At 37.5% G+C, this 26,719-nt stretch overlaps 1 protein-coding gene across 1 annotated transcript in view; it reads left to right on the forward strand.

The window, feature by feature from the left end:
- LOC148030005 (agamous-like MADS-box protein AP1) overlaps positions 1-26,719 on the forward strand; it is a 105,640-nt gene that overhangs the window by 15,011 nt on the left and 63,910 nt on the right. The window contains exon 2 of the mRNA XM_087687192.1: positions 21,054-21,129. Coding sequence (XP_087543318.1) covers positions 21,054-21,129 — 76 coding nt within the window. The remainder of the gene's footprint in view (positions 1-21,053; positions 21,130-26,719) is intronic.

Raw genomic sequence — 26,719 nt, forward strand, 5'->3', positions numbered from 1 at the left:
GATACCCAAGATTATAGGCAAAGGCTAAGTATCTTAGACCTCTTCAATCTTTGGAGATCTTGGACCTGTAGCGCAAGTCAGAAGGAGCTTTTGAACACTAGTGTGCCTGGCCCTCATGACACGCCTCCCACTGCAGCTGCTGGATGTATTAAGTGAATAAACTCACGTCTGGTCTTTACTAGACCCGCGGCTACAGTGCCAGCGTGATTGAGCTATCGTCGACAACGTTTAACTGTCTAAAGCAAAATGTGTGGCGGTACTCTGTCCTCCAAATTGGAGGCGACGACGACTGGGTGCAGTGCGCATGTCGACCCCAGGAAATTTTACATAGAGAAGGTTAGGCTTCTGGATAGGATGGTCACAGTCACAAGTGCTTTGAATGCATGAAAATTGGGCATTTTCTAAGGGACTACCCAAAGTTGAAGCCAAAGGAGTTGACAGACAACAAAGAAGAGAGAAAAACGTGTGATGATGATTTTGAGATAGTCCGGAAAAAAGGGAAAGAAGACCAATAATCAAAAACCAAAATAACAATCAAGCTATAGCCAATTAAAAAAACAATAACAATAGGTACTCACCCCTCCTCATAGAGGTCCTCCTTGATAAGAAGCCTCTGGCTCAAAGCTAGATGAAGGAATCTGCAAAGAGGGAAATTTCCTCTTTGAGTTTGAAAATGATGAAGTCTCGAGAGAAAACATCAATTAAAAATAAAAGAAAATCCTAACCTAGATTTAAATGAAAAGTGTGATAAAGTTCTAATAGAAGATGAAGAAGACGATGAAGATGATCATCTTCATGATAAATAGGAACAATCGTTACTTAAATGATCCATTTCATTGTCATTACAGTGTGGTCTTGGCACTCCTATTTCTCCTTGATTATCAAGTCCTCCCCATATCCATTATGCTCCCACAATCTATGTCCTAATCTCCTCCTTGGTTACTTCATTACATAAATCCTTAGATATTATTGTTGCCTAGAGATAGTCTGTATTCTCTCCATCATCAAAGCCTCCTCTTTTTGGGGGTTTTGCATTAAAGACTCTCTAGTAGGTACAAAGAATTGTACTATAGAATAGATTTTGGGGGGGGTTCTCTACACATAATAACTCCAACATGAGTATCTCCCATTTCTTCTCATTAGTGATCTTTACAACTTTCTCATAAGTCTTTAGCGTCTTCCTTCTTCAACATCAAGGGTGGTCTTGCTTCTTCCAATGCATTCTTCTATCATTTCAAAAAAGCCTCAAACCTTTAAGTAAATTGCTCCACATTATGATCTTTGTCCTAAACATAAAACTAGAGCTCCTATCATATGACTCTTACATCTTGTATCTTACTAGATCTTTGAATCAAAGACATCTTAGCATCATCATAATTCATCTCCATTTCTTCTTATTAGGCAACTTGTTGGGCCATATATGTAGCTAGCCATTCTCCAGCTTTTCTCTTGATTAGTTGCTCGATAGATCTTGTTGCAAAAGATCTTCACCCATTTTTTCTTGTCTAATTTATCCATAAAATGTACTAATTCAAAATCTACTTGTTGCGTAATGTATTGAAATCTTTGGCCATATTTTTTGCTTGTAGAAAGATCCATAACAGGGGCACCAAAATATATGATATTGAAAGGAAAGAAGAACCAAAGCATAACCTCAAAGCACTAGGATATGCAAGAACATCCAAAACCAAAACTTGCTATAACTCAAAGGTAAATGAACAAGGGTTAATGCTCATGTAAATTAAATATACAATCTCTTTGTAGCTTAAAAAGCTTAAAATTGGATAAAGTTTCATAGTCTTTAGGCCACAATCGATGGAATAAGGTCTACAAAGGTATATCCTCAATACAATTCACTAAGATATGAAATTGATATCAACAACTTTGGGAAGGAAGTATGTAGACAACACAACTTCTCAAATATAGTCGACAAAAATATATTCTCTTATATGATCTCTCCTTCATCTTGATAGTCTTCATGTAGAAATATCAAACTCTCTATCCAATGCTCACATAGCAATAGCCTCAACATCACAATCCCTTCCAATCTCCCGAAGCAGTGGGCAAGTAGTAGAAACTACCAAACCATCCCTTGGAGGGAGTTTAACTTCAAAATCCTATGAATTTGTAAGGATAACTCCCAATCCATAAATTCCATCCACCTCTCCACATACAAACTCTCAAAGTTACTGTGCCTTTGATATGATCACAAGTGTATCATTCTCTCACACCTTCACCACTTTCTTCTTCTCCTTGTTGATGGGATCACTAGAGCACTTCAATTAACCCCTAAATAGCTAGTTTTGCTCTATTGTACTTTTTTTTTCTTGAAAGATGAAACCCAAGCAATAATTGAAAGCGCACATGTTTTCAAGCAACAACAGCATTTTTCTTGAAAAGCTTTAGTGTTTCTTGTTATAAAATCTCCGAGTTTTAAGTAGATTTCTAGAGAGCATGTAGGAGCCTTATTGGCAATGGAATATGAACATGGTGTAGCCTTTTTACAAAGCAAAGTCTTCTTCAGGAACCACAATGATGTCAATGGTGTATTTCAGCAAGTCTTGGATGTTATAACCTCTCTCATCCAAGATGGTAACTCTCAAACAAGAGTCTACTTGTAGGGGAATTCCCAAGAGAGTACTTCAACACACGGGCATCCAAACAGCATAATTGTGGATAAGGTTGAAGGCAATCTCAGAACTAGATAAAGAGCTATATCTCTTGCAACTTGTATTTTGAGAATCTCCATGATCATATGCTATGTTTGCACAAAAATGATTCAATATTTCAAACATGTACCCATCCCTGAAACACTATTATATCAATAATTCCACTTAGCAAAGTTTCAAGAATCAAGATGCAAATGTTTGGATGCAATATTTGGATGGCAATAAAATGCTCATGTAAGGTATAGATTTTAGGCAAGATTTCAAAAGATAAACCCTCTACATGGATTGAATCAATTGAGGGTTCTAGACAAATTACCAAATACATGAGTTGATTGCATAATATAGATAGGTTTGCATCAATATCTACAATGACCCCGTAGGATCAATACAAAAGTAAATAAATCATCATAGATGAAGGCCTTAGCTGGTACATTGAGACTTCCAAGAACTCAATCTTTAACATGAGGCTGATGTCTATACTACCAACCAATCTTCAGAGTATTGACAAAGCTTCACCCCCCAAAGGCCCACTTAGATCCCCAAGAATATATCCCTCTAATGGTCAATTAGAAGAGGTAAACAACCTCTTGCATATACAATTAAGCCCAAGCTCTATTGCCAAGGATTGCTAATCAAGTGCATAGATTAGACATTGAACCATCATCTCTTGCTCAAGTCGAGTTGAGAAAAATGGTTTCCAAGTCTCCCCATTATTGGGAAATGGATTGAGAATTCAAAAGAGAGAAGGTACTTGGTAAAAACACAAGCTAAAGCTTGTATAAAACATCCAATAGAAACCCCTTACACATCAAACACAATGCTCAAAAAGATTTGTCTCTACGTGTTGGAGTATGCTTTAGCATCCTCAGCTTTGGATTCTGTGACGAGCACCCTCTCGCACTTCTGATACTACCAAGCGCTCTCTCAATCCTCGCACTCTTTGAAAGTTGTGCCTCTCCCACTGCTGTGCTTTCTCTTTCAGATTTTCCTTACCCCTCTCCATCTCCTGAGACAGCATCATTATTACCTATTGCTGCTCATTCCACACTTCCATAATTTGGGTCTTTTCTTTATCTCGACAGTTCAACTGCTCTTTTGCTATCCTTCTACCTTGCTCAGCCATGAAGCACTGCTGGTAGGCTTCCACGATCATTTCTTATAGATCTTCAGTAGTTTGCACGCAGCTTTCTAGCTCTGCCAAGTGCAACTTTCTTTCGGTCATGGCCATGGTCATTAGTCCCTCAACCTTCTCCCGGGCATTCTCTAGGTCATCTTGTAAGCTTCTTGTGGCTCTATCTATGACCTCTTCCTTCATTACTGACATGACTCCTATTTCTCTCTCTAGCCTTCCTTGCTCCTTCATTGCCGAACATAGCTAGAATACCAGGGCATCCTCCTATTCTTGGCATCGTTCTTCGGATGCCTAGTCTCCTTCTTGTGAGCTCTCCCATAGTTCTACATGCATAGCTTCCACCCGCGTCATTCCTTGCTAGAGCTCACTCTATTGTTGGATGAGCAACTTATGATCCCACTGCTCTGCTACTAGGTCTTGGGCTTCATCCTCTAGCCTTTGCCTTAGGCGATCTTTGTTCTCTTGTGCCTCCTTTTCTTTGGCACTGAGTTGCTCTTTCAGGTTTCACATTTCTTTATAATGCTAGGTGGCTTGCCGTGTCATCCCTAACCATAAAGCCGTTGTTGTGACACTGCGTGTCCACCACTACAAATCTAAGAGTGGAGTTTTTAGCCAAGAAATTCATCACATTAGTTAGTGTCATTAGGAAATTATTTTCCATTGACTGTGTCTCTTGTTTGCATTTGCATGATGCACGAGCACATGTAGTTAGACTAGACACAATTTCTTCAATACATTCATAATTTTTGTAAGCATCGCTTGATTGATTGCATAGAATGGATTCTTGGGGAATGAAATCAAGAATTATGTAAAGATGAGCACAAATCTCATGAGTTCAGCCTTTCATGAAAGGAATTCACGAATCCAGTTCGAAACAATGTATAGATTGAATTGGAAAGTGAAATTCTCCCATGCATTACCAATATGTTGCCATTGTAATGACAAGATTTTCATTCTTCAAGAAGGAAAAGAGACTGTGGAGGCATCTCCAACATATAATGAAGATAGTTCAAATATTGAAGGATTTTCTTGGGACTACTATTTAGAAGCTAGTTGTGATATGTTGTAGTAGAAGGTACATGACATTCAAACTGAAAGGCCCATGAATAGCAAGTCTGTTAGAATTCAATTTACATACAATGAATGCAATATACAAAAGTGCATTTGCACACCAATCTGTCCTTTACACTCAGACTATATTGAAGTTTTTTTTACATGGGAATCGTGTGCCTCATATTTGGCAAACATGTTTCCTCTTTATTTTCCATTTCCTTCTTCTAATCTCAAGTGTCCAAGTGGAGTAAATAGAATGCATTATACTTGGTGCACACATGAAGTATACTCTTTCTATGGCAATTTTGTAAGAAGGGATGGCTTGGTAAAAAGGATTATGCTTTATGAAGATGATGAAAGATTCACTATTCTAGAAATACATGATTACTTTTGCGTCACAAGGGTGGACTTCACAAGCATATTTTTAACCCTATATTGAACAAGGTCCTACAAGTTGTAAAGACGTAATCTTTGACGTCAATAGAGGATGCTTTCCTTTGACGCCTCAAACAAAGGAAGCAATTTACGTTTCCATAAGGATTTTTTAAAAGCTTTCTAAGCTTTTTGGAGGTGATGAACAATTATAAAAGGTGAGGAGGAGCTCATCTCAGAGGTCATGGAAGGCAAAAAGAAGAAGAATGAGGAGGACGACTGAAGCATCGACAAACATGCTGAAGGGGCCAACCTGTAATCGAAGAGGGCACTGCAAGGACAGAGGAGAAGACGAGATGACGTAGTTGAAGAAAATGTGACAAGGGGGGGGGGGGAATAACAACATTCAGGAAAGAGCTAAAGCTCTGACGTAGAAGCTGAAGAAGGAAAGGTGACGGCAAAAGCTAACGATGATGAAAGAGCTGAAGGAGATGACTGGACAAAGAAGGTGACGAAGAAAATCTTGGAAGACATGGCCCATACAAGAGCTCTTGCATCTGTGCTTTGTCTCCCTGTCCCTGGTGCAATCTTTCATCACACTCATGGCCTCTCCTCCCACCACCACTCCCACTACAGTACACCTACTTCCACCTCTCCTTCAGCTAACTACAATGCCGAGACTCAAGGGTAGAGTGGAATAATTGCTTCATAGCTAGTGAATGTGTTTTGGATGGCACTTGCTTTTCATCGCTGCATTCTCATCAAGAGTTGATCAATACCATTTTTTTAAAAGTTGGGGCCTTTGAGCTTGTATGAGGAATCGGAATTCTTTCATGATGATGAACGGTTCACCATGGGGTTTTCTAGTTGCTGCAAAATCATAGCTTGTTCTCCAAGTTAGGCATCGACGAGCTCTACAAACGAACATGATTGCTGCTTCATATTGAAGGAACCTTCCAACCTACTGATGAGGAGCTTCCACCATCTCTTTCAGTGGCTAAAACATCTTATTGCCAAGTTGGAACGATACATGTGAAAGTGGAGTTCATACAAAACTGTGAAGCTTAACTAATTTCTCCTCCCTGCTCACTAGTTTTATCTCAAAATCCTCATCACTGGTCACAAAACCATATTCTTATGGAACCTCGGAAACTCATACATGGTAACTATCCAACAAGATATGAAGGAGCAGTTGATGAGGAGCATTCTATCTAGTTATGATGAATGGAATGGGGTGACAAATCTGCTACAATAATCAAACCGTTAATGGTTTGGGTGACAAAACCTTATTACTTGGAAGTGTCCTATCTACACTATCAAAAACACTTTCAACTCGCATATTCATGACAAACAATGCTCTCAAACATTGAAGTTATCTTGTGAATTGATTCATTGAACTTCATCTATTCTATTCCTTGTGTGTAACAATCAAGAAATCTATGAGAACATATCAAGAAGATTAAAATTTCTGTTTCTACTTCTCCTTATCATGCATACATATCTAATCGATAGAATGAGAATCTTAACCATTCTTTTACGCCTTGTATTTATCTTGATTTGAGTACTCTTCTTATCTTTTGCTCCCATCTTGCCAAGTATCCCTATGGTGAGTGACTTTCACAAACTCCCATGCATATTATTCCGTGTGACACCTAGTGAATCCGACGTGAAAGCGTCGCTTCTAATTGTTGAGATGGGAGACTCTTCAAATACTCCACCCACTTCATCATCTAGTGCTTCTTTCTTTTCGACCGATGAAATGAAGAATTTTTTGCAAACTCTTTCTTCAGCCATTATGATGCAGAATCAACAGATATAGTTATCGATGCAGCATCAGCAATAGTTACATCAACAACAATTGGATCAACAACGAATGTTGCATCAAGAACATACGGATGGTGCAACCAAAGGAATTGAAACTATGGTTAGTGAATGCAAACTATTGATGGCTGGAATGTTTCAGCTTATCTTGATGTCTTTAAAGCCAGATGTGCTTCTTCAAAGTTCCTACCGACTGGAGCAACTATTTCCTATGGCTTGTCACGCTTGCTTTGCAGGTTAGAGTGATAGATTTATTTGTGCAAGGCTCAAACTTCAAGAAAGCGCTCAAAGACGAATATTTTCTGGAGGATTATGGTATTGCTATGTAGAAGACATTCAGAGAGAGGGTCTATCAGCCCAACAAAGGACTTGTTGCTTCTGAGTTTTTGCGGGAGTTTGAAGAATGATACAACCAGTTGGATGCATTAGAGCAAAGAGCTCTAAACCTAAAGAAAGTGGAGTTTCTCTTGCAAGCGATTGATCCTGCACTTTAGGACGAGTTGGGAGAGCTTCTTGAAGACAGTATGCAGACTATGGGATTAAAGACGGATTGGCAGGATGATGTTGATGCGGTTTCCACATTGATGAAGAGGCGGAGATGGAAGGCTCGCTTGCAGAACGGCATGCCAACACCTCTAGCGATGTCTTGTCCTTCCTCGACTTCTCCTACTTCTCTTGTTGCTCCTTCCACTTCTTCTCCTATTTCTCATCTTGTGTCTATGCCTACTTCTATGCCTATGCTTATGCCTATTCCTGATGTGGTTGTCAGACCATCTGCCAAACCGACTGTCGAAGACATGGTGGAGGAAATTTCAAAGAACTTGAAAGATGTTCAAATTAAGATGACCAGAACTGAACAAAAAGCACTTAACCTAGCCCCAGTTTCTGCCCCAACCTCTTCTACTTCTATAAATTCTTCTAGAAATAATCATGTCTGTTGTTGCATGTGGTGTGATAGTCCAAACCATGATGAAAAGGACTATCAAGATTTTGAAGAGGCGAAAAGGTTGAAGTTGGTGGAAGGACAAGATAATATGTTTCTAGATACAGAGCAACTAATTAAACCAAATTTTAGCAAGGGAGGTATGAGGAAATTATTGGAGGAGTCTCCTTTGTGCTCTTCTTATGTGATGCAAGAGGTGGCAAGAGAAGTTGCTACCTATGGTCTTCAATTGGAGCATTTGCCAAAAGACAAGTCTCCTTTATGGTTGTATGCACTGCGTGCAGAAAAGAAAGGTAAAGCTTCATCATCCAAACTTTCAACCATAGGAGATGCAATAAAAAAAGGGACTGAATGGAATGATCGCGTAGTTGTCTTTTCTATCTATGCTCACATCGCAAAGTCTCAAGGATTTGAAGTACTCGTTGAAGAAAAGCGAAAAAGAGATAATGATCAGCCTGAAGGATCAAAGAGGGCGACTAGGAGGAGTGATCCAATTCTTTAGGCTTCTTTTCAGGACCAAAGCAAAGTATGGATGATGTACAAAAGCCAAAAGTGCAAGAAGATCAAAAGGTCCCAAAGACAAAGGATCCGAAGCCAAAAAAGTAACATGGATTCAAGCTACTATCGGACATCGAGACAACCGCGCACTTGAAAAAGATACTTGAGGATTGGATTCTTAATTGTAAAATTGAATCTACACTTGGAGAAGTCTTGGGGATTGCCAAAAGGGAATTTCATGATGTTATCATTGACATCATAAAAAGAAAACGACAAGTTATTGAAGAGCCAATGCAAGATATGTTCCATCGAGAGGCTTTAGCTATTGCGAAGACTATTCTCTATGGATTGCAAATTGAGAAGGTTGATTCTGATGAGGAGACTATTGAGGAATCTATAGATGGAGCTCTATGTATGCAGTCCAAGAAGTCTCTTCATCCTTTACTTCAGCCCATACAATATGATGAGAGCGAAGATGCACCTAGATTGGTGCCTCACAAACATTTTTCTCATAGTCACTCGGCTCGTGCGACTACAGAGACTCTAGTCAAGCTTGGTGAAACAGAGACTCCTTGTGTTGCTCTTTTGGATCATGGCTCCAAGATTAATGTTATAATGCGAGGTTTATATGATACTAGTAGATGGCCAGTTGATGTGGATCATGGTTGGTGCATACGTTGTCATGCCACTATGCGGACACGGTGTGAAAAACTCTGGAATGCATCATCATCCGACTTCTTATTGATCAAGAGAGCCAATGTGATCTAGGTCATTAGTATTAGTGTGAGTTACATGGATTATCCAAAAATAATAGATTTTTGGATAATTTTAGTCTATTTTTTATATTATTTATTGTAAAAATCCAAAAAAGTTAGAAAAGCATCTAGATTAGGATGGCATGCAAAAAGCAAGTTGCTTTTTCAGTCAATTATGGGATTTTCATAAAAAAGACAGATTGATGAAATCACGCGGGTCACAATTGTTGTAAATAGGCTGAAAGCTGCACTTTGAACTGAAAGAAGAAGAAGGACTGATCTGGGAGATCTATGAGTAGGTGTCCTAAAGTTTTATCCCCCTTTCGGAGCCAATGGACCATCAGATTTAGGTTTTGAGCAGCACAGAAGAAGCTACAATTTTGATGCATGTTTTGTTCTACAAAGAAGCTCTAGGAGATCTAATGCCTGGATATTGCTTCTGAGTAGTGCAAAGATTCCTGATTCTTTCAATACATATTGATTCAGTTTATATGCATTTGCACAACAATCCGTCCTTTACACTCGGACTATATTGTTTTGTTTACATGGGAATCATGTGCCTCATATTTGGCAAAGATGTTTCCTCCTTATTTGCCATTGTCTTCTTCTAATCTCGAAGTGTCTAGGTGGGGTAAATAGAACGCATTATAATCGGTGCACACATGAAGTATACTCTTTCTATGGGGATTTTATAAGAAGGGATGGCTTGGTAGAAAGGATGATACTTTATGAAGATGATGAAAGATTCAATATTCTAGAAATACATGATTACTTTTTCGTCACAAGGGTGAACTTCACAAGCATATTTTTAACCTTGCATTGAGCAAGGTCAAATCTGGAATAGTACAAGTTGTAAAGTCGTAATCTCTGGCGTCAATAGAAGATGCTTTCTTTTGACGCCTCAAATAGAGGAAGTAATTAAAGTTGCATAATGCTTCTTTAAAAGTTTTCTAAAGATTTTTCGAGGTGATGGATAGTTATAAAAGGTAATGAGGAGATCATCTCAGAGGATGGGGGAGGCAGAAAGAAGAAGAACGAGGAGGACGACTCAAGCATCGACGAACATACTGAAGGGGTTGACTGCAATCGAAGAGGGCATTGCAACAACAGAGGAGAAGGCAAGACAAGATAGCCGAAGAGAGAGCAATCTTTCATCACACTCATGGCCTCTCCTCCCACCACCACTCCCACTATAGTAGTCTGCTTCTTCCACCTCTCCTTCAGCCAACTGCAATACCGAGATTCAAAGGTAGAGCGGCATAATTGCTTCATAGCTTGTGAATGTGTTTTGGAAGTTGGTTGCTTTTCGTCCCGGCCTTCTCATCAAGAGTTGATTGATACCATTTTGTTTAAAGTGGGGGACTTTGAGCTCATATGAAGAATTGGAATTCTTTCATGATGATTAACGATTCACCATGGGGTTTCTAGTTGCTGCAAGATCATAGCTTATTCACCAAGTTAGGCATCGGCAAGCTCTACAAATGAATACGACTGCTGCTTCATATTGAAGGAACCTTCCGGCCTGCTGATGAGGAGCTTCCACCATCTCTTTCAAAGACCACAACATCTTATTGCTAAGTTGGAACGATACATGTGAAAGTGGAGTTTATACAAAGCTGTGAAGCTTAACAAATTTCTCTTCCCTACTCATTGGTTTTATCTCAAAATCCTCATCACTGATCACAAAACCATATTCTTGTGGAACCTTAGAAATTCATACATGGTAACTATCCAACAAGATATGAAGGAGCATTTGATGAGGAGCATTCTGTCTAGTTATGGTGAATGCAATGGGGTGACAAACCTGCTACAGTAATCAAACCGTTAATGTTTTATGTGATGGAATCTTATTACTTGGAAGTGTCCTATCTACAATATTGAAAACACTTTCAACTCACATATTCATGACAAATTATGCTCTCAAAATTTGAAGTTATCTTGTGCATTAATTCATTAAACTTCATCTATTCTATCCCTTATGTGTAACAATCAAGAAATCTATGAGAACATATCAAGAAGATTAAAATTTTTGTTTCTACTTCTCCTTATAATGAGGACATATCTAATCGATGGAATGAGAATCTTAACCATTCTTTTACTCCATGTATTTGTCTTGATTTTAGTACTCTTCTTATCTTTTGCTTCCATCTTGCCAAGCATTCATGTGGCGAGCGACTTTCACAAATTCCCACACGTATTATTTCGTGCGACACCTAGTGAGACCGACGTGAAAGCGTCGCTTCTGATTGTCGAGATGGGAGACTCTTCAGATACTCCACCCACTTCATCATCGAATGCTTCTTCTTTTTTGACCGATGAGATGAAGAATTTATTGCAAACTCTTTTTTCAGCCAAAGGGGACATTGAGAGGGTCTCGCCAGCTAGTGTTGCCGCACTCTAATCAGCAGTCGTATTGTCGATGAGACACTTGCTCACAAGCTTGCTTAATGTGAGGTCTGCCTCTAGTGTTTTCTCTCCCTCTATTTAGAACCCTGATTCATACCGTTTTAGGGGACCGGAATGGAACTATGCCCTACGGTAGAGAGGTCGAGCGATGCATCCCTCTCATTTTCCATTCTCTTTGAACCAAGTGCGGTATGAGTCTGCTTGGTTCCACTTGTATCTACGCAAAGTGGAGCGGCTGAAGACCGATGCTAGAAGGCTGTTAGGAAGACTCGACTGCTAGGAACCCGGACTCAGATCAATACTAGTGGGAACGGCCGGATAAGTTCCGTTGCAAGGTAGACTCGAGAGACCCTAGTTGGCAAACCCTGTGTCATTCCTTGGGAATGTCGGGCGGCGTCTTCTAGATTGATCTCTCGATGGGCTGCTAAGATGTGTCCCGCAATTTGAGGGTGGTCACATTATACTCAGACTCCTCAAAGGGAGACCCTACACGTTTTGGTGTAATTCACCATGTAGAACAACATAGGAGGCACCCCTCGGTTGATTTCGGTGGCCCCACTGTGATCCTCCTACACCTTGGGGATTGGCCCCTCAATGCATCGCTAATACATATAACACATACGAAACTGAATCTACTCTTAGTACCAATATTATATCGTTCCAAGAATGTATCAGTCCTCACTTACTTGTCCCCTTGAACCCACCATCTAGACCTACAACTTGGGTGCCTCACTCTCTCCAGCGTGGGTCATTTATACTTCAACCAATTGCTATGCATGCCAAGAATAGATACCATGTGTATAGTTCATGCAATGGTGGATGCCTTATTGTGCACAAACACTATGGTTTAAAATCAGCCTATGTGTCGTGCAAAAACAACCCTTTTAATGAATTTTCCGCTCATATGTAGTGCTTCGTTGCAAGAACCTAGCATCAAGGCAAACCTCGTACTGCTAGATCCATTATTTCCAAATAAATCGCATCCTAAATATTATGCATAAAGAGAACAATCAGACTTTGTATTATTTCAGCGCTTAAACTATGGTATAACATCATCTTTCCCCTCACCGTTTAAATTTTACTACGATGCATAGGTGTAGAGGTTCTTTTATGTCATTTTTTGTATGTAAAATCAATAAATAAGCACTTTATCACAAAGAACAAGGGCCAAACTGAGGCTTAACGTCATGCTTCAGCCCCGTCAAATATTCACATACATAGATTTTATTTTTTTATTTTTTTAAAATGTAAGAAATTCATTTTTTTAATTTTTTTTCTATTTTTCCTATTTATTTTGAATAAAAAATAGGTATTTTTTGGTTTTTTCTTATGACTAATCATTGGAACTGAAACTTAGCATTTTCTCTTATTTTATTTCACTCAAAATCAAAGAAACTATCAATATCCATCAAAATTAGTGTTTTTTCAGGTTTTGAATATTTATAATTGCTGTAAATCAATATAGGTTCTGCATAAGAGCGATTGCAACCCTAAAATTAATACAAGGAACATTCAAATAAAATTTCAGCCCATGTGCATACCATTTAGACCATGAACGATAAGAAACAAGCAAAATTCTTTCATAAAATAGAGCATACCGCATTTTTGCGTGTTTCAGGTTTTTTGAATATTTAATTAGGACTATATATTGACCAACTAGTCATGGATTTCAGCTTAAATCTTCAGCCTTCAGCCTCCTCAACCTGTTGGAACAATCCGGTGCCTCCCCGAACAAGCATCCATCTTCCAATTCTCTTCTTGATTCTTGCCACATGAAGTACCTCTATGCAGGACAAGGAAAGAGGAGAGAGAAATACTAGATCTGCATCTCTACAACTGGACAGCCATCTCTAAAGCCGAAGGCAGTGATGGAGAGTGAAGATAGCAAGAGAATCAGCCATGTAATCAGAAGGGGGGGTTGTTTGTAAGTACCATAGTCCCCCTTCTCCACCAAATAGAATAATAGCGCCTTCTTTTGCCTATGCCAAAAAAAACTGACGCACCTCCCCCCCCCATGATTTTCATTTTTTTAGGGGCTTTTAAAGGGAGCCCCCAAAAGGCACATATTTTGGGCTCTCTTAAGTCCTTTCCCACTTGCCCTTTTGGGTCTTGGTCTCTCGGGCACTCCCGTTTCTTCATCCGGTACCCGATTCGCAGTCCAAAAAATCATGGGCATCCATCTTGAAGTCCTCCACTGTTGAGCATCTACCAGTGTCTCATCTGACACACCAAAAAATTATGAAAATTCTCCAATTGTCGTCCAATGGGTCTTTTAAGCACTTTCGGGCATTGCCGCTTAAAATCGTATTGATTGCAATTGCCGTCTTCGACGAAGTCTATTTTTCCCCTGAAATTTAATTTTTTTTGCTATTTTTAGGCACTTCTTGGCATAAAAAATCATCTGTCATTGGCAACCACGGGATAGCGCAACTCAGCCCGTCAAATCCCACAAATAGATTTGCAAATAAACACAACCATAAAGAGCATCAAGCTAATACAAAAAATAGGCAACAAAATACATCACAGCTCTCACCCTACCTCTTGACAAAACCAAGGCATAAAATCTACAAGAGGTAGACCCCTCTTAATTTCCTATATTGAACTTAAATTTAAGGAAGGGATAGAGGGAAAAACAATGGGGGGATGCATTTGATCACCTCTCTCCATAGATTGGTTTCTCCATGGCATACAAGAGACCTTGACAAGTAAGGTTAAAACCCTAAACCCTCACATATTAGAGTTAGTGAATTAATCATAGTGTGGGAGGGGGAGAGTTGGCACTCTCCCATGGTTTTAATAGAGAGATTCAACTCCCCTTCTTCCAAAGAGAGCTTGGTGTCTACTTGGTGTAGTCACTTTAAGTATAAAGGGGTTCAATTCCCCTAATCACTCTGCTCATGTGGTAAGGGGGCACATGCACTCAAAAACATTGCAACGCATACTTCGATGGTATCTAAGTGCCACTACATAAATCACTTTGCAATATGTCCATTTTGATACTTTTAATTGCTTAGGATAATTCCAACTTTTAAAAAGAAAATTAGTATATGTTCTATGAAGATTTATATTTAAGAAAGGGAATACATAAATAGTCATACATGCATATATCTAATAACCTTAAATAGGGGGATGTATGAGTTTTACAAGCTTCATAAATAGGGTTTTTTTTTTAAGTCCTTGCATGCAGGTGACATGTCTTCTTTACTATGAGTGAACCCCCAATGGAAAGATTGGACTTATAAAGACAATCTTGTGTATTGGACTTACACTGACACTAACCGAAAGAGGAAAGCATCATGATATTGTATTCATCATTATGAAAGTGATAGTCAAGTACAATGGTTTATAAAAGTTGGGTTGTTCCACTATCCTTTCACTATGCATATGGGACTTGGGACATCTCTTCTTGGAGCATATATCATTTGTCTATTTCTCAACATCCCCCCTTAAATGATGAATCCCTACACTTGCTAGCTTTTGCCCCCTTACATGATGGCATAGCCTAGGAGACTAGCTCATAAGCAACCTAGTCAAGTTAAAGCTTGAAACTTTACATCTTTGGCAAGGGTTTTTACCAAGAAAATACACTAAGGAAAAAATAGAGATCCGCTATGGAAAAAACATATGAAAGATACAATGAAAATTCTTTAAAACAATCTGTCGGAGTTGTTGATGGTAGCGGAAGAATCATCATCATCATCTTCTTCTTGTTCATTCATGAAGTGTCTTGGTAGTAATCATTATGCATCTGCCGTTCTCTTTTCTTGTGGTGGAAACATTTATTGGCTATATAGGCAATCTTGCCACAGTAATGACATACATGGCAGGAGCTATGGAGGTCGGAAGATGAAGACTAAATTCATGTTGACATGGACAATGAGTGGACAATTGTTACACAAGTGAGTTAGGTTCCAAGATGGAAGCTTGGACTTATAAAGACAATCTTGTGTATTGGACTGACACTGACACTAACTGAAGGAGGAAAGCATCATGATATTGTATTCATCATTATGAAAGTGATAGTCAAGTACAATGCTTTATAGAAGTTGGGTTGTTCCAATCTCCTCACTACGCATATGGGATTTAAGACATCTCTTCCTGGAGCATACATCATTTGTCTATTTCTCAGCAATATGCATGGCCTCCCATTCTACAACCTTTCGATGGCCTTCAAAACATGCTTACCAATGTTAGATCATATACGATCAAAGACCTTAACCAAAAGGGTCATGACGAGAAGGATATAGATATTTAAGAATAAAAAGAATAAGAAAAGATAGGAATAGAATCAATTTTAAACACAAAACATCAAGATAGGAACCCTTAGAAAATCCTTTGATTCAATCTTTTTATGATAGAGTTTGTCAAATACAATCACTACATGTGCTCAAGTACAAGTACATAACCCAAGCTCTAACATTTTGACTAAAAAGTGCACCTTGTCACTGGCATAACCCTACATTACATAGGCTTACTTAAATTATTTTAGCTATGAAACTATACATAAACTTTCAAACAATATCATATATGGTAGTCCCTATCAATCCAGAGCCATACTTTCAAGCTTCACCATACATTAGATCTTGCTAAAATTTTGTATGGGGACTGAATTAGTGCTTTGGCTCTATTATAATAGTTTAATTATAGAAAATAAAAATAGTCCCAATGCTATCCCAAATCTTCATAAAACTATGTACTCTTATTCTAACAGTGTTCTTTCATCCCCAAAGCACCATATGCATGAAGGAGATGCCTCTAAAGGCTCTAGAACCCCCTAAGAAACCTTTATTATAGTAGATACCCTACTAGTTACTATTATTACAAGCATGAAAATGCAAGCCTTTGCTCCTCCAATCCTTTAAAATACCATGGATTCTTAGTCTAGAAATGATCTAGTAGTAGTAGAGCATCATATACATAAACAAGACACCGTGGAAGACTTAGAATCACCTTGTGAATGGTTTATGACAGCAAATACCCTAGTAGTTATTATTAGTATAGTAGTAGACACTATCCAAGATCCAACTAATTGTAAGCATAAAGAAACTCCCAAGATGTCATTGGCTCCACTTCCATTGTGTTTCTCTCTTGTTTCAACTTTCTCATGAGCTATGGTGGCCTCTCCAAGAGCTTCAAAACTTAGTCACATTTTTTACATGTTGCCCTTGAACACTATATATTAGGGAATTTGGGAATTCTCATACAGTTTGGGAATTCCTAATTTAGTTAAGATTTGGTTGCATGATTAAATCTTGTCCCCTTACTTTTGAAAGTGGACTTTACCATAATTACTATATAAGTTGTCTTTCCAAGTCCCACTTTGAAGCATGGGTTAAGATGTAGCCACATGGCCAAATCTTTACCCCTTATTTGAAAGTGGGACTTGGGAGATTCCCAAGTTCTCTAATATAGTGTTCTTGTTTTCTCTCTCCACTTTTTTCTCTTTTTTAATTCTCATGTTCCCCTCTCTAAAGTTTTTGTATGTGAAGCGTTAAAATAAGTCACTTCATTAATTTAGGCCATATGTATGCAAACTTCCTCTTTTTGACTTGTGTGACTTGACATGGATATTCTACCTTATCACAATCTTGGCATCCTCACCACATCTTACCAGATCTTAACTTCTACTATTCTACATGTAAACCGTGGAAGAATTTAATATATGACTTGTTAGATGTTTTCACAATATAGACAAAAAATCCTCTAACGTCCTATCTTAAAGATGAAGGAGTTCTTCAAGCTTTGCTAACTAGAATTGATCCTAGAAGCATATTACTCTTGATTCATAACTCTCAAAAAGTATGCTTTGGGTATGGATATTACTCAACATGTGGCCAAGTTTTGTTGAGGATTAAGTTTTCCATTAGACACTCAATTAGAATCCTTGTGACCCAAAGATCTTGAAGATGCTCTTTTTAGATCTAAAGCTTTGGCGACTTCAAATAGTGATGACATATTTTGAGGAGATGCCTCACTCGTTGATGTTTCCATTGCAATGAGCTAGGGCATATCCAAGCTAGTTGCCTTGATTTGAATCAAGAATCCTAACAAAGAAAAGCCATACAAGTTGATCATTTAGTATACTTTAGGAGTAAGATAATGATAAAAACTTAAAGCATATTATACCCTTTCAAGATGGGTAGAAGCCTAGGAAGATGCAATATGTCTTATACTTGTAATGGACCCTACTTCTCTAGTTAATTTAGCCAATATGTTGTGAGAAACCTATCTTTGGATTCATAATATCCCTTTGAAGTTGAATGCTTGTACTAGAGTAGCAGAATGAAAGCGTGGTAGATCCTAACCCATGGATCATAGGATCAAACCACCATAGGAAAAGTGATAGCCCTAGTTTCTCTAGAGATGAGGATATCTTGATTCCTTCAAGGGAGAGAGGATATAACATCATTAATAAAATGTGAAGAACTATCATCATGTGTGGAAAAAAAACCATCATCATCATATACATCATCATTCTCATGCTCATTGTCTACATCATCACGAGCATCCTGACAGCATCCACAAACCTCATAGCATGATGTCAAAAGTGGTAACCTTGTAGCACATTCGTCTCCTCAAAGCTAGTACATGGTTAGCAAAGCACTCTTAAACAAAATTCTTTTAGGGTTTTAATTAAGATTTTTTACGAAGGTTCATTACAACCCCACTCACATCAACATTTGCAATAATATGATCAAATGCATCTATAGAAATATAACATATCAAGATTATTGGCATGATACAACATGAGTACACACAAGGCTAACATAGATAGATTGCATATATGTACAAGTCATAGTGGACACATTCACATAATTGGCTATGAATACACATATGTAAACTTATACCATGTATAATAACCTATACATATGCTATGCATACCCATAACTCTATTAGTTATGTATATACTTACATATACATAATACATAGACAAGCTACCTATACATATAGATTCTACACACACATACATATAGACTATGTAGACACATGAACATATACATATGACTACACATGATATGTGTGCGTGTGTGTGTGTGTGTACAAACACACATGCTTACACATATACATATGTTAGTGTAGTCTATGCATAGTATATGTGTATGCATAGACTAGGAAAATATGTATGCAAAGGTCAATGTGTATGCATATACATAAGCTCTCTCAAAGTCTTGACCATACATGAGCCCCTTGAACCTAAATCAATCTCTATGAAATAAGGAGGATATGATAATATTTTATTTCATACTTTGGCTAGTAACTACCAATCTTGAATCCAATGTATAGGATTTTTCCCAATTAGCATATTACGAGATCACAATAATAGACTTGTCTTGATAGCTCAAATACCAGGGCCTCTAAAATGGGATTAATGAAATAAGGAGGATATGATAAGTTTTTGTTTCAAAGTTAGGCTAATAAGTATTAACCTTGAATCCAATGTATAGGATTTTCCCCAAATACCTATTACCATATCACAATAACGAACTCCTCTTGATAGCTAAATTATCATGGCCTCTAAAATAGGTATTAATGATGGCTTTAATAAGGTTAGATATCCAACCCTCTCCATCTAAATACATATAGTGTCATGTACATACAATATATACATCCTCATATGAGTTCCAAAAATAACCTAACGATGTAAAACAATAGTTATGACATTCTCATACACTTAGCTATTGCAATAACAATTAATAATCAGAGTACAAGAAATACAACTAAACATCAAAGGAAACATAAGGCATGCCTTTGAATGTTCTTCTTCACCTTCTTCTTTTGTCTCTTCTCTAAGTAGCAATGATAAAAAATCTAATCTGACTCTAAATCCTAAATTCACAAGCCCATAGCAAACCAAAAAAAAGAAAAAGAAATTAGAAACCCATTATCAAATAACACATCACGTTTAAACTCGTAGGGAAATGTGTAGACAAAGAGCTTTAAAATATTCAAGTACCTCAAGGACATGCATGGATTGATTACAACATGAATTTTTGAATTCCAAACCACTATTAAGTCACAAAGCATCAACCTTTCTGTGCCTGAAGCACCAAATATTTGAGAGCAACCTAATATAGAAATGAAATATATAGTTCAATGGAGATGCCCCACTTATTCTTTCACCTTTAGATAAGCATGCAAATTAAAACACAAGGAGGAAAATGATTTGACCTAGATACTAGAGATAAGGCATTTGCAAAAATCATAAATCAAAATAAAGAATCATAATCGTAACACATTTCAAACCATATATAAATTGTAGTCATAACACCTATAATCTAACGTTAAATTGCACGTGTAATCTTATATTGTCCATTGTGATTCAAAAAATTTAACTACATATGTAACCCCGTATTAAGCCTAAAAAGCTCATGCAAAGCTTCGTATCTATATCAACAACTCAATATATGTTTCATGAAGTACAAAAACAATATGGTAGAAAGTGAAAAAAAATAGCATACCTTTGAGGTGGAAGAAAATGGCTTTTTCTTCTCCTATGAGTGTTCCTTGATATGTAGTGAAGTCTAGCTTTGAGAGCTTCTCTCTCTCTCTCTGTCTCTATGAGTGTGCTTGTAGCTTTTCTTTGTGTGCACATCTTCTTTTGTTTCTGTGGCATTGGCATTAATTTGGTGTATGTTATCATAGTGGCTAGTGTGTAATTCAATTGAGCTATAAATGTTTGTACTTTCAAAAATATGTATTGGTGCTTTGTATACATGCTTAATGTTTGGTATCGCTTTACATAACAATAGTCACATGTGATATAAACAAATCTAATCATGTCATTCTATGTAACAATAGTCACATGTGATATGAGTAAATCCAATCACATAAAATATCTATGAGATTGCTAAATCAAATACTTTCTACTTGTCTTCTGTTTATCATTCATTTGTCAAGCCACCAGATTGCAAAAATGTTGTAGAACATTTTAGTGTTGAAGTAATCATACACAGTAAAATAATCATATTCAGATATTAAAGTAATCATAAAATAGAGTGTATTTTTAAGCATATTTCGATACTGAACTAATTAGAATTTGAAAGGTCCTTTTGAAACATTGATGCTATTTTGATATGACTCAAATATTTGGATAGGAAAGAGTTCATAACATCTAAAAAATAGCATTTAAGTCTTGCATTCCATGAAATCTTACAAAAACAGCTAAGGTATAAAAATATGGAGCCCAAAGTTGAGACCCAACAACGTTTTCGAAAGAGACTTTGATAGCGCTGTCTTGATTTTTTCTGGTGCACAATCGTGAAGGGATTAATGTTGATTTAGCCTGAGATAGCGAAGCAGACACGTGAGTTTTGTGTACATGCATTGATATGACAAGATACAAGGTCACTGTCTGCATCGAACTAGCTTAGGAGGTCTCTAAGGTTGGATCTCTTCTGTTGCAGTGCACGGAAGATCCTTGACAGGTGCCGGAAATACACCGGCTTTGCAAGAAATGCAGCACAAGCTCAAGGTCCAGAGGTAACTGATGTTGCATCTCTCTTAGTATTTCATTCACGATATAAGTAAAAGCCCACAAAATGGCGAATATCTAAATAATGAAGAATATCTAAATAATGATGAAGGATATAGCTGCTTCCAACTGTCACAGAGTGAGTGGATTAGAGCTACCCCGAGGCGCTATACATTGATGCCCTCTAATTGTGGTACATAACCATACGTTTTTGTTCAGAGTCTCCAGGCACTCCAAGCGAGAAGAACTTGTCGACTCCATCCTGTTACAGTTGTGCTACCCAAATACCGATTGCTAGGCACCCGTGAGCTTATACAAGCCATAAGAAACAAGAAGAATCGCTACAAGATATTGGAGAAAGCATCCATTATGCTATGCTTTTCCTTAGTTATGTGATGGGCCCAATCCAATGCCAACTTACATCAAGATGTGTCTACCAACCTAGCTTCTATTAGCAATGGAGCTAACTAGCTTCTGGGCGACTATTAAAGCTGGCCACAACCACTCCCCCGATCCTGGTCCAACATATCTAAATGACTATCTTGTTGGATCCAAAGATGCCCCTGCTAGATGCTTGACCAAGCTACGTATTGATCGAATTGTCATGTCTTTCCTTGGAGGCCTATGAGTCTAATCCTCCTCCAAGGGATGTTGAGGAAGGCAAGACTTTGTTACCCTCTATCTAAAAGTAAATGGCTACCCTTCTAGACCTCTGACTCTATCTGCCACTTGCACTCAAATATCCAATATAGTTAAAATTTGTATGTCCTAGCTTTCATAGGCTCTTAGTGAGGTGGGGCTAGTGAGTCCTAGGGGATCCTTAGATCAATCTTTGGTCCTCTGGGATTCGCCCCATTTCAATATCCTAATTCCTACTATAGTAACTCTATGTATACACCCTTGTAAATGTCTCTCCATAACCTGATGGAGCAAACAAGATCAACCTCCTAGCCAACCCATTGAATGAGATTATATTCCTTGAGTTTCATCATGTCACCATCTCAAACATATAGGCTCGAGATGGTAGATTGTTGGAATTCACTCAAATATATATCTCTCAAGTCATATATCTATACTCCAAGTGCCAAATATTCTAAGGTCCACAAATGAGGAGAAACTATGATAGGCTCTCCGCATTGGTAGGTTCCTAATGGAAGGGGTCTAACCTTCAAGACCAAAGGTTTCCTAGATTGCCTACATAGACTTGACCATTGGATTTCCAAGGAAGAGGTCTAACCTTGAAGACGAAATAGTTATAAGAAGGCATATATAGACTTGACCATTGGGGTAAGTGGGAAATAGTTAATGGTATACACTGAGTGATGAGTTATGAAGATTTCAGAATAATTACAATGAATATTCTTTAGTGATAGTTGGATGGACCATGTGGGTGGTGAGTTAAGGTGAAAATGTGAGAGGTGAGTTAAGAGAAACTATACATGGAGGATATTAAATATTTGACTTCCCAACAATCGTCTCCATGGAGTTAAGGGAAATTGTTCATGGATGATATTAAATATCCTACTCTACACAACAACCTTATTCATCCACCTCCGTGTCACTTTAATGGATTTTTCATTATAGATGCACCCTTTTTCTCACCTCTAATTTACTTTATAGATCTACCTACCATCTACTTTATGGATCCATCTATCTTGCACTTTATGGATGCATGTACCATCCACTTTATGGATCCAACTCTCTCACCTACCATGTTGACCTCTTTATGAGATCGTTGTATATACACAACATAGCAATTGAACATGTCAAGAGGTGTAGCATACCTTCTACACTCACTATCGTCCATCCAATATCTATTGAGAGTACCATTGAAGCTTGTATGAGCACATGGGTGGATAGAGCCTTGAGCTATCAGTTGTATCCACTTTGTTAAGGAAGAAAAATATTTTTTATAGTCTCTTGTAATTGTTTTCATTGTTATCTTCCATTATGCTTTCTTTTTTTGCAGAGATTATATCCTATTGGCAAGACTATGATCTTCTACTAATGAACTTTTGCAAACTTTACAAAATTTGGATACCACAAAGAAAGGATATGATGCTAGCCTTCATCATATAATAACCAACAATTGAAAGAAAAATAATAAGAGAATTAATAGCACAAGAGAAGAAAGCTCCAAAATAATTTGTGGGACATAAGCTTGATACAATCTCTCCCCATTCATGGTTGAGCATCTCCCTCATGCATGTATTTATAATATTCAATTAAGCTTTTGTGCTCAAAATACATTGAAAGCATCTTTTTTGAGTTCTTGGTTTTTCTCTCCTTGCATGACTTGCTTTTATGTAGATAAATCAAACACATACTAAATATTTTGAATTTAAAAAATATTTTTATCTTATCTAATAAATACATAAAGATAAATCTATTTGTACATGTGTGTATGTAAAGTCTATATAAAATATAATATTTTTTCAAAATGTGAAACATATTAATCATGCATTAAAATGTGCACTTTAAAATAATACTTTTTCGTAATTCTATTCAATTATTTTCTCACTACAATATATAATGCATTAGTATCCTTCCATATATCTACCAAGCATAATGTGACTAATACTGCATGTACATACTTACACGATAAGTCATAGATTGTGTGATAAATAAATAAAATACATAATACTAAAAATCATCTAAATTTTATTTAAAAAATCATGAATAAAAATAATTCCAAAAAAATAAATCTAAGTAAATGATGTGATGTAATATTTATCATTGGCCTATGATTTAATGCATCTGTGATAATATTAACATGACTTTGTTGATATTGTCTCAAAATGCAAAAATTTTGAATAAAGGAATCCCATTTGATGTGTGGGTAAGAAATGAAATTTTATTTTAACAAATGTTTTATGGCTTATTGATCACTTTCTATAAGAACCTTGAATTCTATTAAGTAATATTTCCAAATATCCAAAGCATGAACCATAACTAATTTAAAATTTTTATCATAAGTACTATCGTTTTGTTCAAATGACTATAATGTTATGGGAGCATTAGACTATGCTCGAGAGACTAGAGTAGACACAAGATTTGTTACAAGAGTTTTTATTACAAGATAATCCCACGTAGGGGCATAAGGTATAATAATAACTTAAGAAGATACAAAAAATCCCACAACTCGGGACCGTAAGTATAGATGACAAGGCTTAATATAGGATATGAAGGATCCCATAACCCGAGACTGCATGTATGGATACAAGATATGAGAATTACAAGATCTTCCTCAACAAGGATGAACAAGATACAATATAGTATTAGAAAACGTACTACAAGATTACAAGGTGACAAGATCATAATAGGAGACAAGACAAGATTAGATACCATGACTAGACAAGAACTAAACTAGAACTCGAAGTTACTTACTTGGAGATCCCAACTCCTTGAGCTCCCAAGGCCCGCATTGATAAGACTAAGGAGCTCTATGATGAGCCCTTCCTTTTATAGGTGTTGTAGGGTGGCTAAAGATTTTTAAAATGTTTTATAATTACATAATCAATGATGAAAGTGATCACATGGCATATCTTCTAGAAGGTTCTATGATGACATGGCAAGGGTAGATTTGCATGGTTAGCTCGAGGATGTCTTGTTAAGGGTGTGTTCACATGGGGTGTGAATTCATATGGTATGAGAAAGAATTAAAATGTACACTTGATCATGGCTTGTCCATGACATCACCCCCTCCTCTAGCGATGAGTTTCACAAGGAGGAGCTTGGTGGTTTGGTCTATATTTCATTGGATTCCTCTTGTGAAATTCTTTAACTTTGAGAGATGCTCTTTGGAGATATTCTACAGGTTCCCAAGTGCAATCATTGATGTCATATCCTTTTCAATGATTTACAAGGTATTCCAATCGACTTTAGAGATCCTCAAGTGTAAGACATGCTCAACCTCAAATTATTCATGATCTTTAATCTCGATAGGTTGTAGGGGATTAGATCTCTCCCCCCTCAGTGGGATGAGCTATGGTATGGTTGGAGCAAGGAAACATGGAAGACTTGGAGGCTCGCCATGGTGCTAGGGAGTTAGAGTCAGTAAACAACTAGCTTGATCTGGGCTATACTAGTAAAGGGCCCAAATCTCTTATGGTCTAGCTTGGTGGAGGGCCTTTTTATTTGGAGGTTATGCCTAAGTAACCATATAATTTATCACCGACTTTGCATACTGGATGTTGGAGAAGATAGTAGTCCACATAGTGCTTGTATTGATTCTAAGCCATTTGGATTTGTTGCTTAAGTTCTTGGTGTATATCTGCTATAGGTGTTGAGCTTTATCTCGAGCGGCAGGGTTCTTTACTTGATTGGAGAGATGTACATTTATCCTTAGATGTTGGCCATAGTTTGCAAAGATTAGAGTTTTCTTAGTAGATGCATTGATACTATTATTATAAGCAAACTTTGCAAAGAGCAAGAGCTCAAACCAATCATTCTAATGGTAGTTGATGGTGCAGCGGAGATATTATTCCAAGACTTAATTTACTTGTTTTGTTTGACCATCAGTTTGTGGATGATTGGTTGTTGGTAACTTTACTTGGACTCTAAGGAGATTGCAAAGGCTCTTCCAAAAACTAGATATGAATTGGGGACCCGAATCAATGATGATGTCATCTGGGAATCCATATAATTTGAAAATGTATTTGAGGAAGAGTCTAGTGGTAGTTGCGGCTGTGATGGTCTTGGTGGTAGGGATAAATATGCCATTTTTGTGAACCTATCCTCCACAACAAGAACAAAGTCATATTTTTTTTATTCGACAAGATTTGTTATGAAATCCATGGATAGAGAAGACCAGGGTTGTGCTAGAATGGGCAAGGGTTATAGGAGGCCATGTGATTTCTTACAAGGTACCTTGGCCCTGTTGCAGGTATCACATGATTTTATATATTCCTTAACTTCTTTCTACATTTGGGGCCATCGAAAATCTCTTGAAATAAGCTCTAAGGTTTTATTAACTCCAAACTGTCTTGTTGCTAGGGTATCATGTCATTGTTAGAGTACCTAGAGTCTCACCTTTCTTGGAGGGATGTAAAGTAGATCATTATAGTGTAATAATTCATTAGTTTTCTAAAACTCACAAACTTCATTTCCTTTTTCCTCTTTATTTTTTCTCTTGACATTGTTGGCCAAATCATCATGCAACAGTGCTTCATGGATTAACTCGATTAAGGTAGGGTGTCTTGGTGACAACTGGAGATGGTTGCTAGCTGGAGGTGCTCTGGCTTGAGTAGTATTGCTCGTTGTTGATCAAAATCTTCGTCTCCCTTCTTAGGTTTCATGTAAGATCTTCTTGATAAAGCATCGAATTGGCATTGTTGACATCCTAAGCAATAGGTGATGACAAAGTCAAACCTAGATAAGAAGTTCCTCCAACGGGATTGAGGATGCTCGTTGTAATGAAGTATTCTAGATTTTTTTAATCTATATAGAGATAGCTTTATGGTTGTGCCCACTAGGTGATGACACTAAGTATCAAAGGCGTTAACAATAGCAAGGAGTTCTTTGTTATGAATCTTATAGTTTACCTCTAGAGGGGAGAACTTCCTTGAGTGGAATGCCAGTGGATGCATATGACCATCA

The sequence above is a fragment of the Lygodium microphyllum genome, chromosome 10 (genome assembly GCF_053477565.2).
Source record: "Lygodium microphyllum isolate KBCC chromosome 10, Lygodium_microphyllum_v1.1.10, whole genome shotgun sequence".
In the NCBI taxonomy this organism is placed as follows: domain Eukaryota; kingdom Viridiplantae; phylum Streptophyta; class Polypodiopsida; order Schizaeales; family Lygodiaceae; genus Lygodium; species Lygodium microphyllum.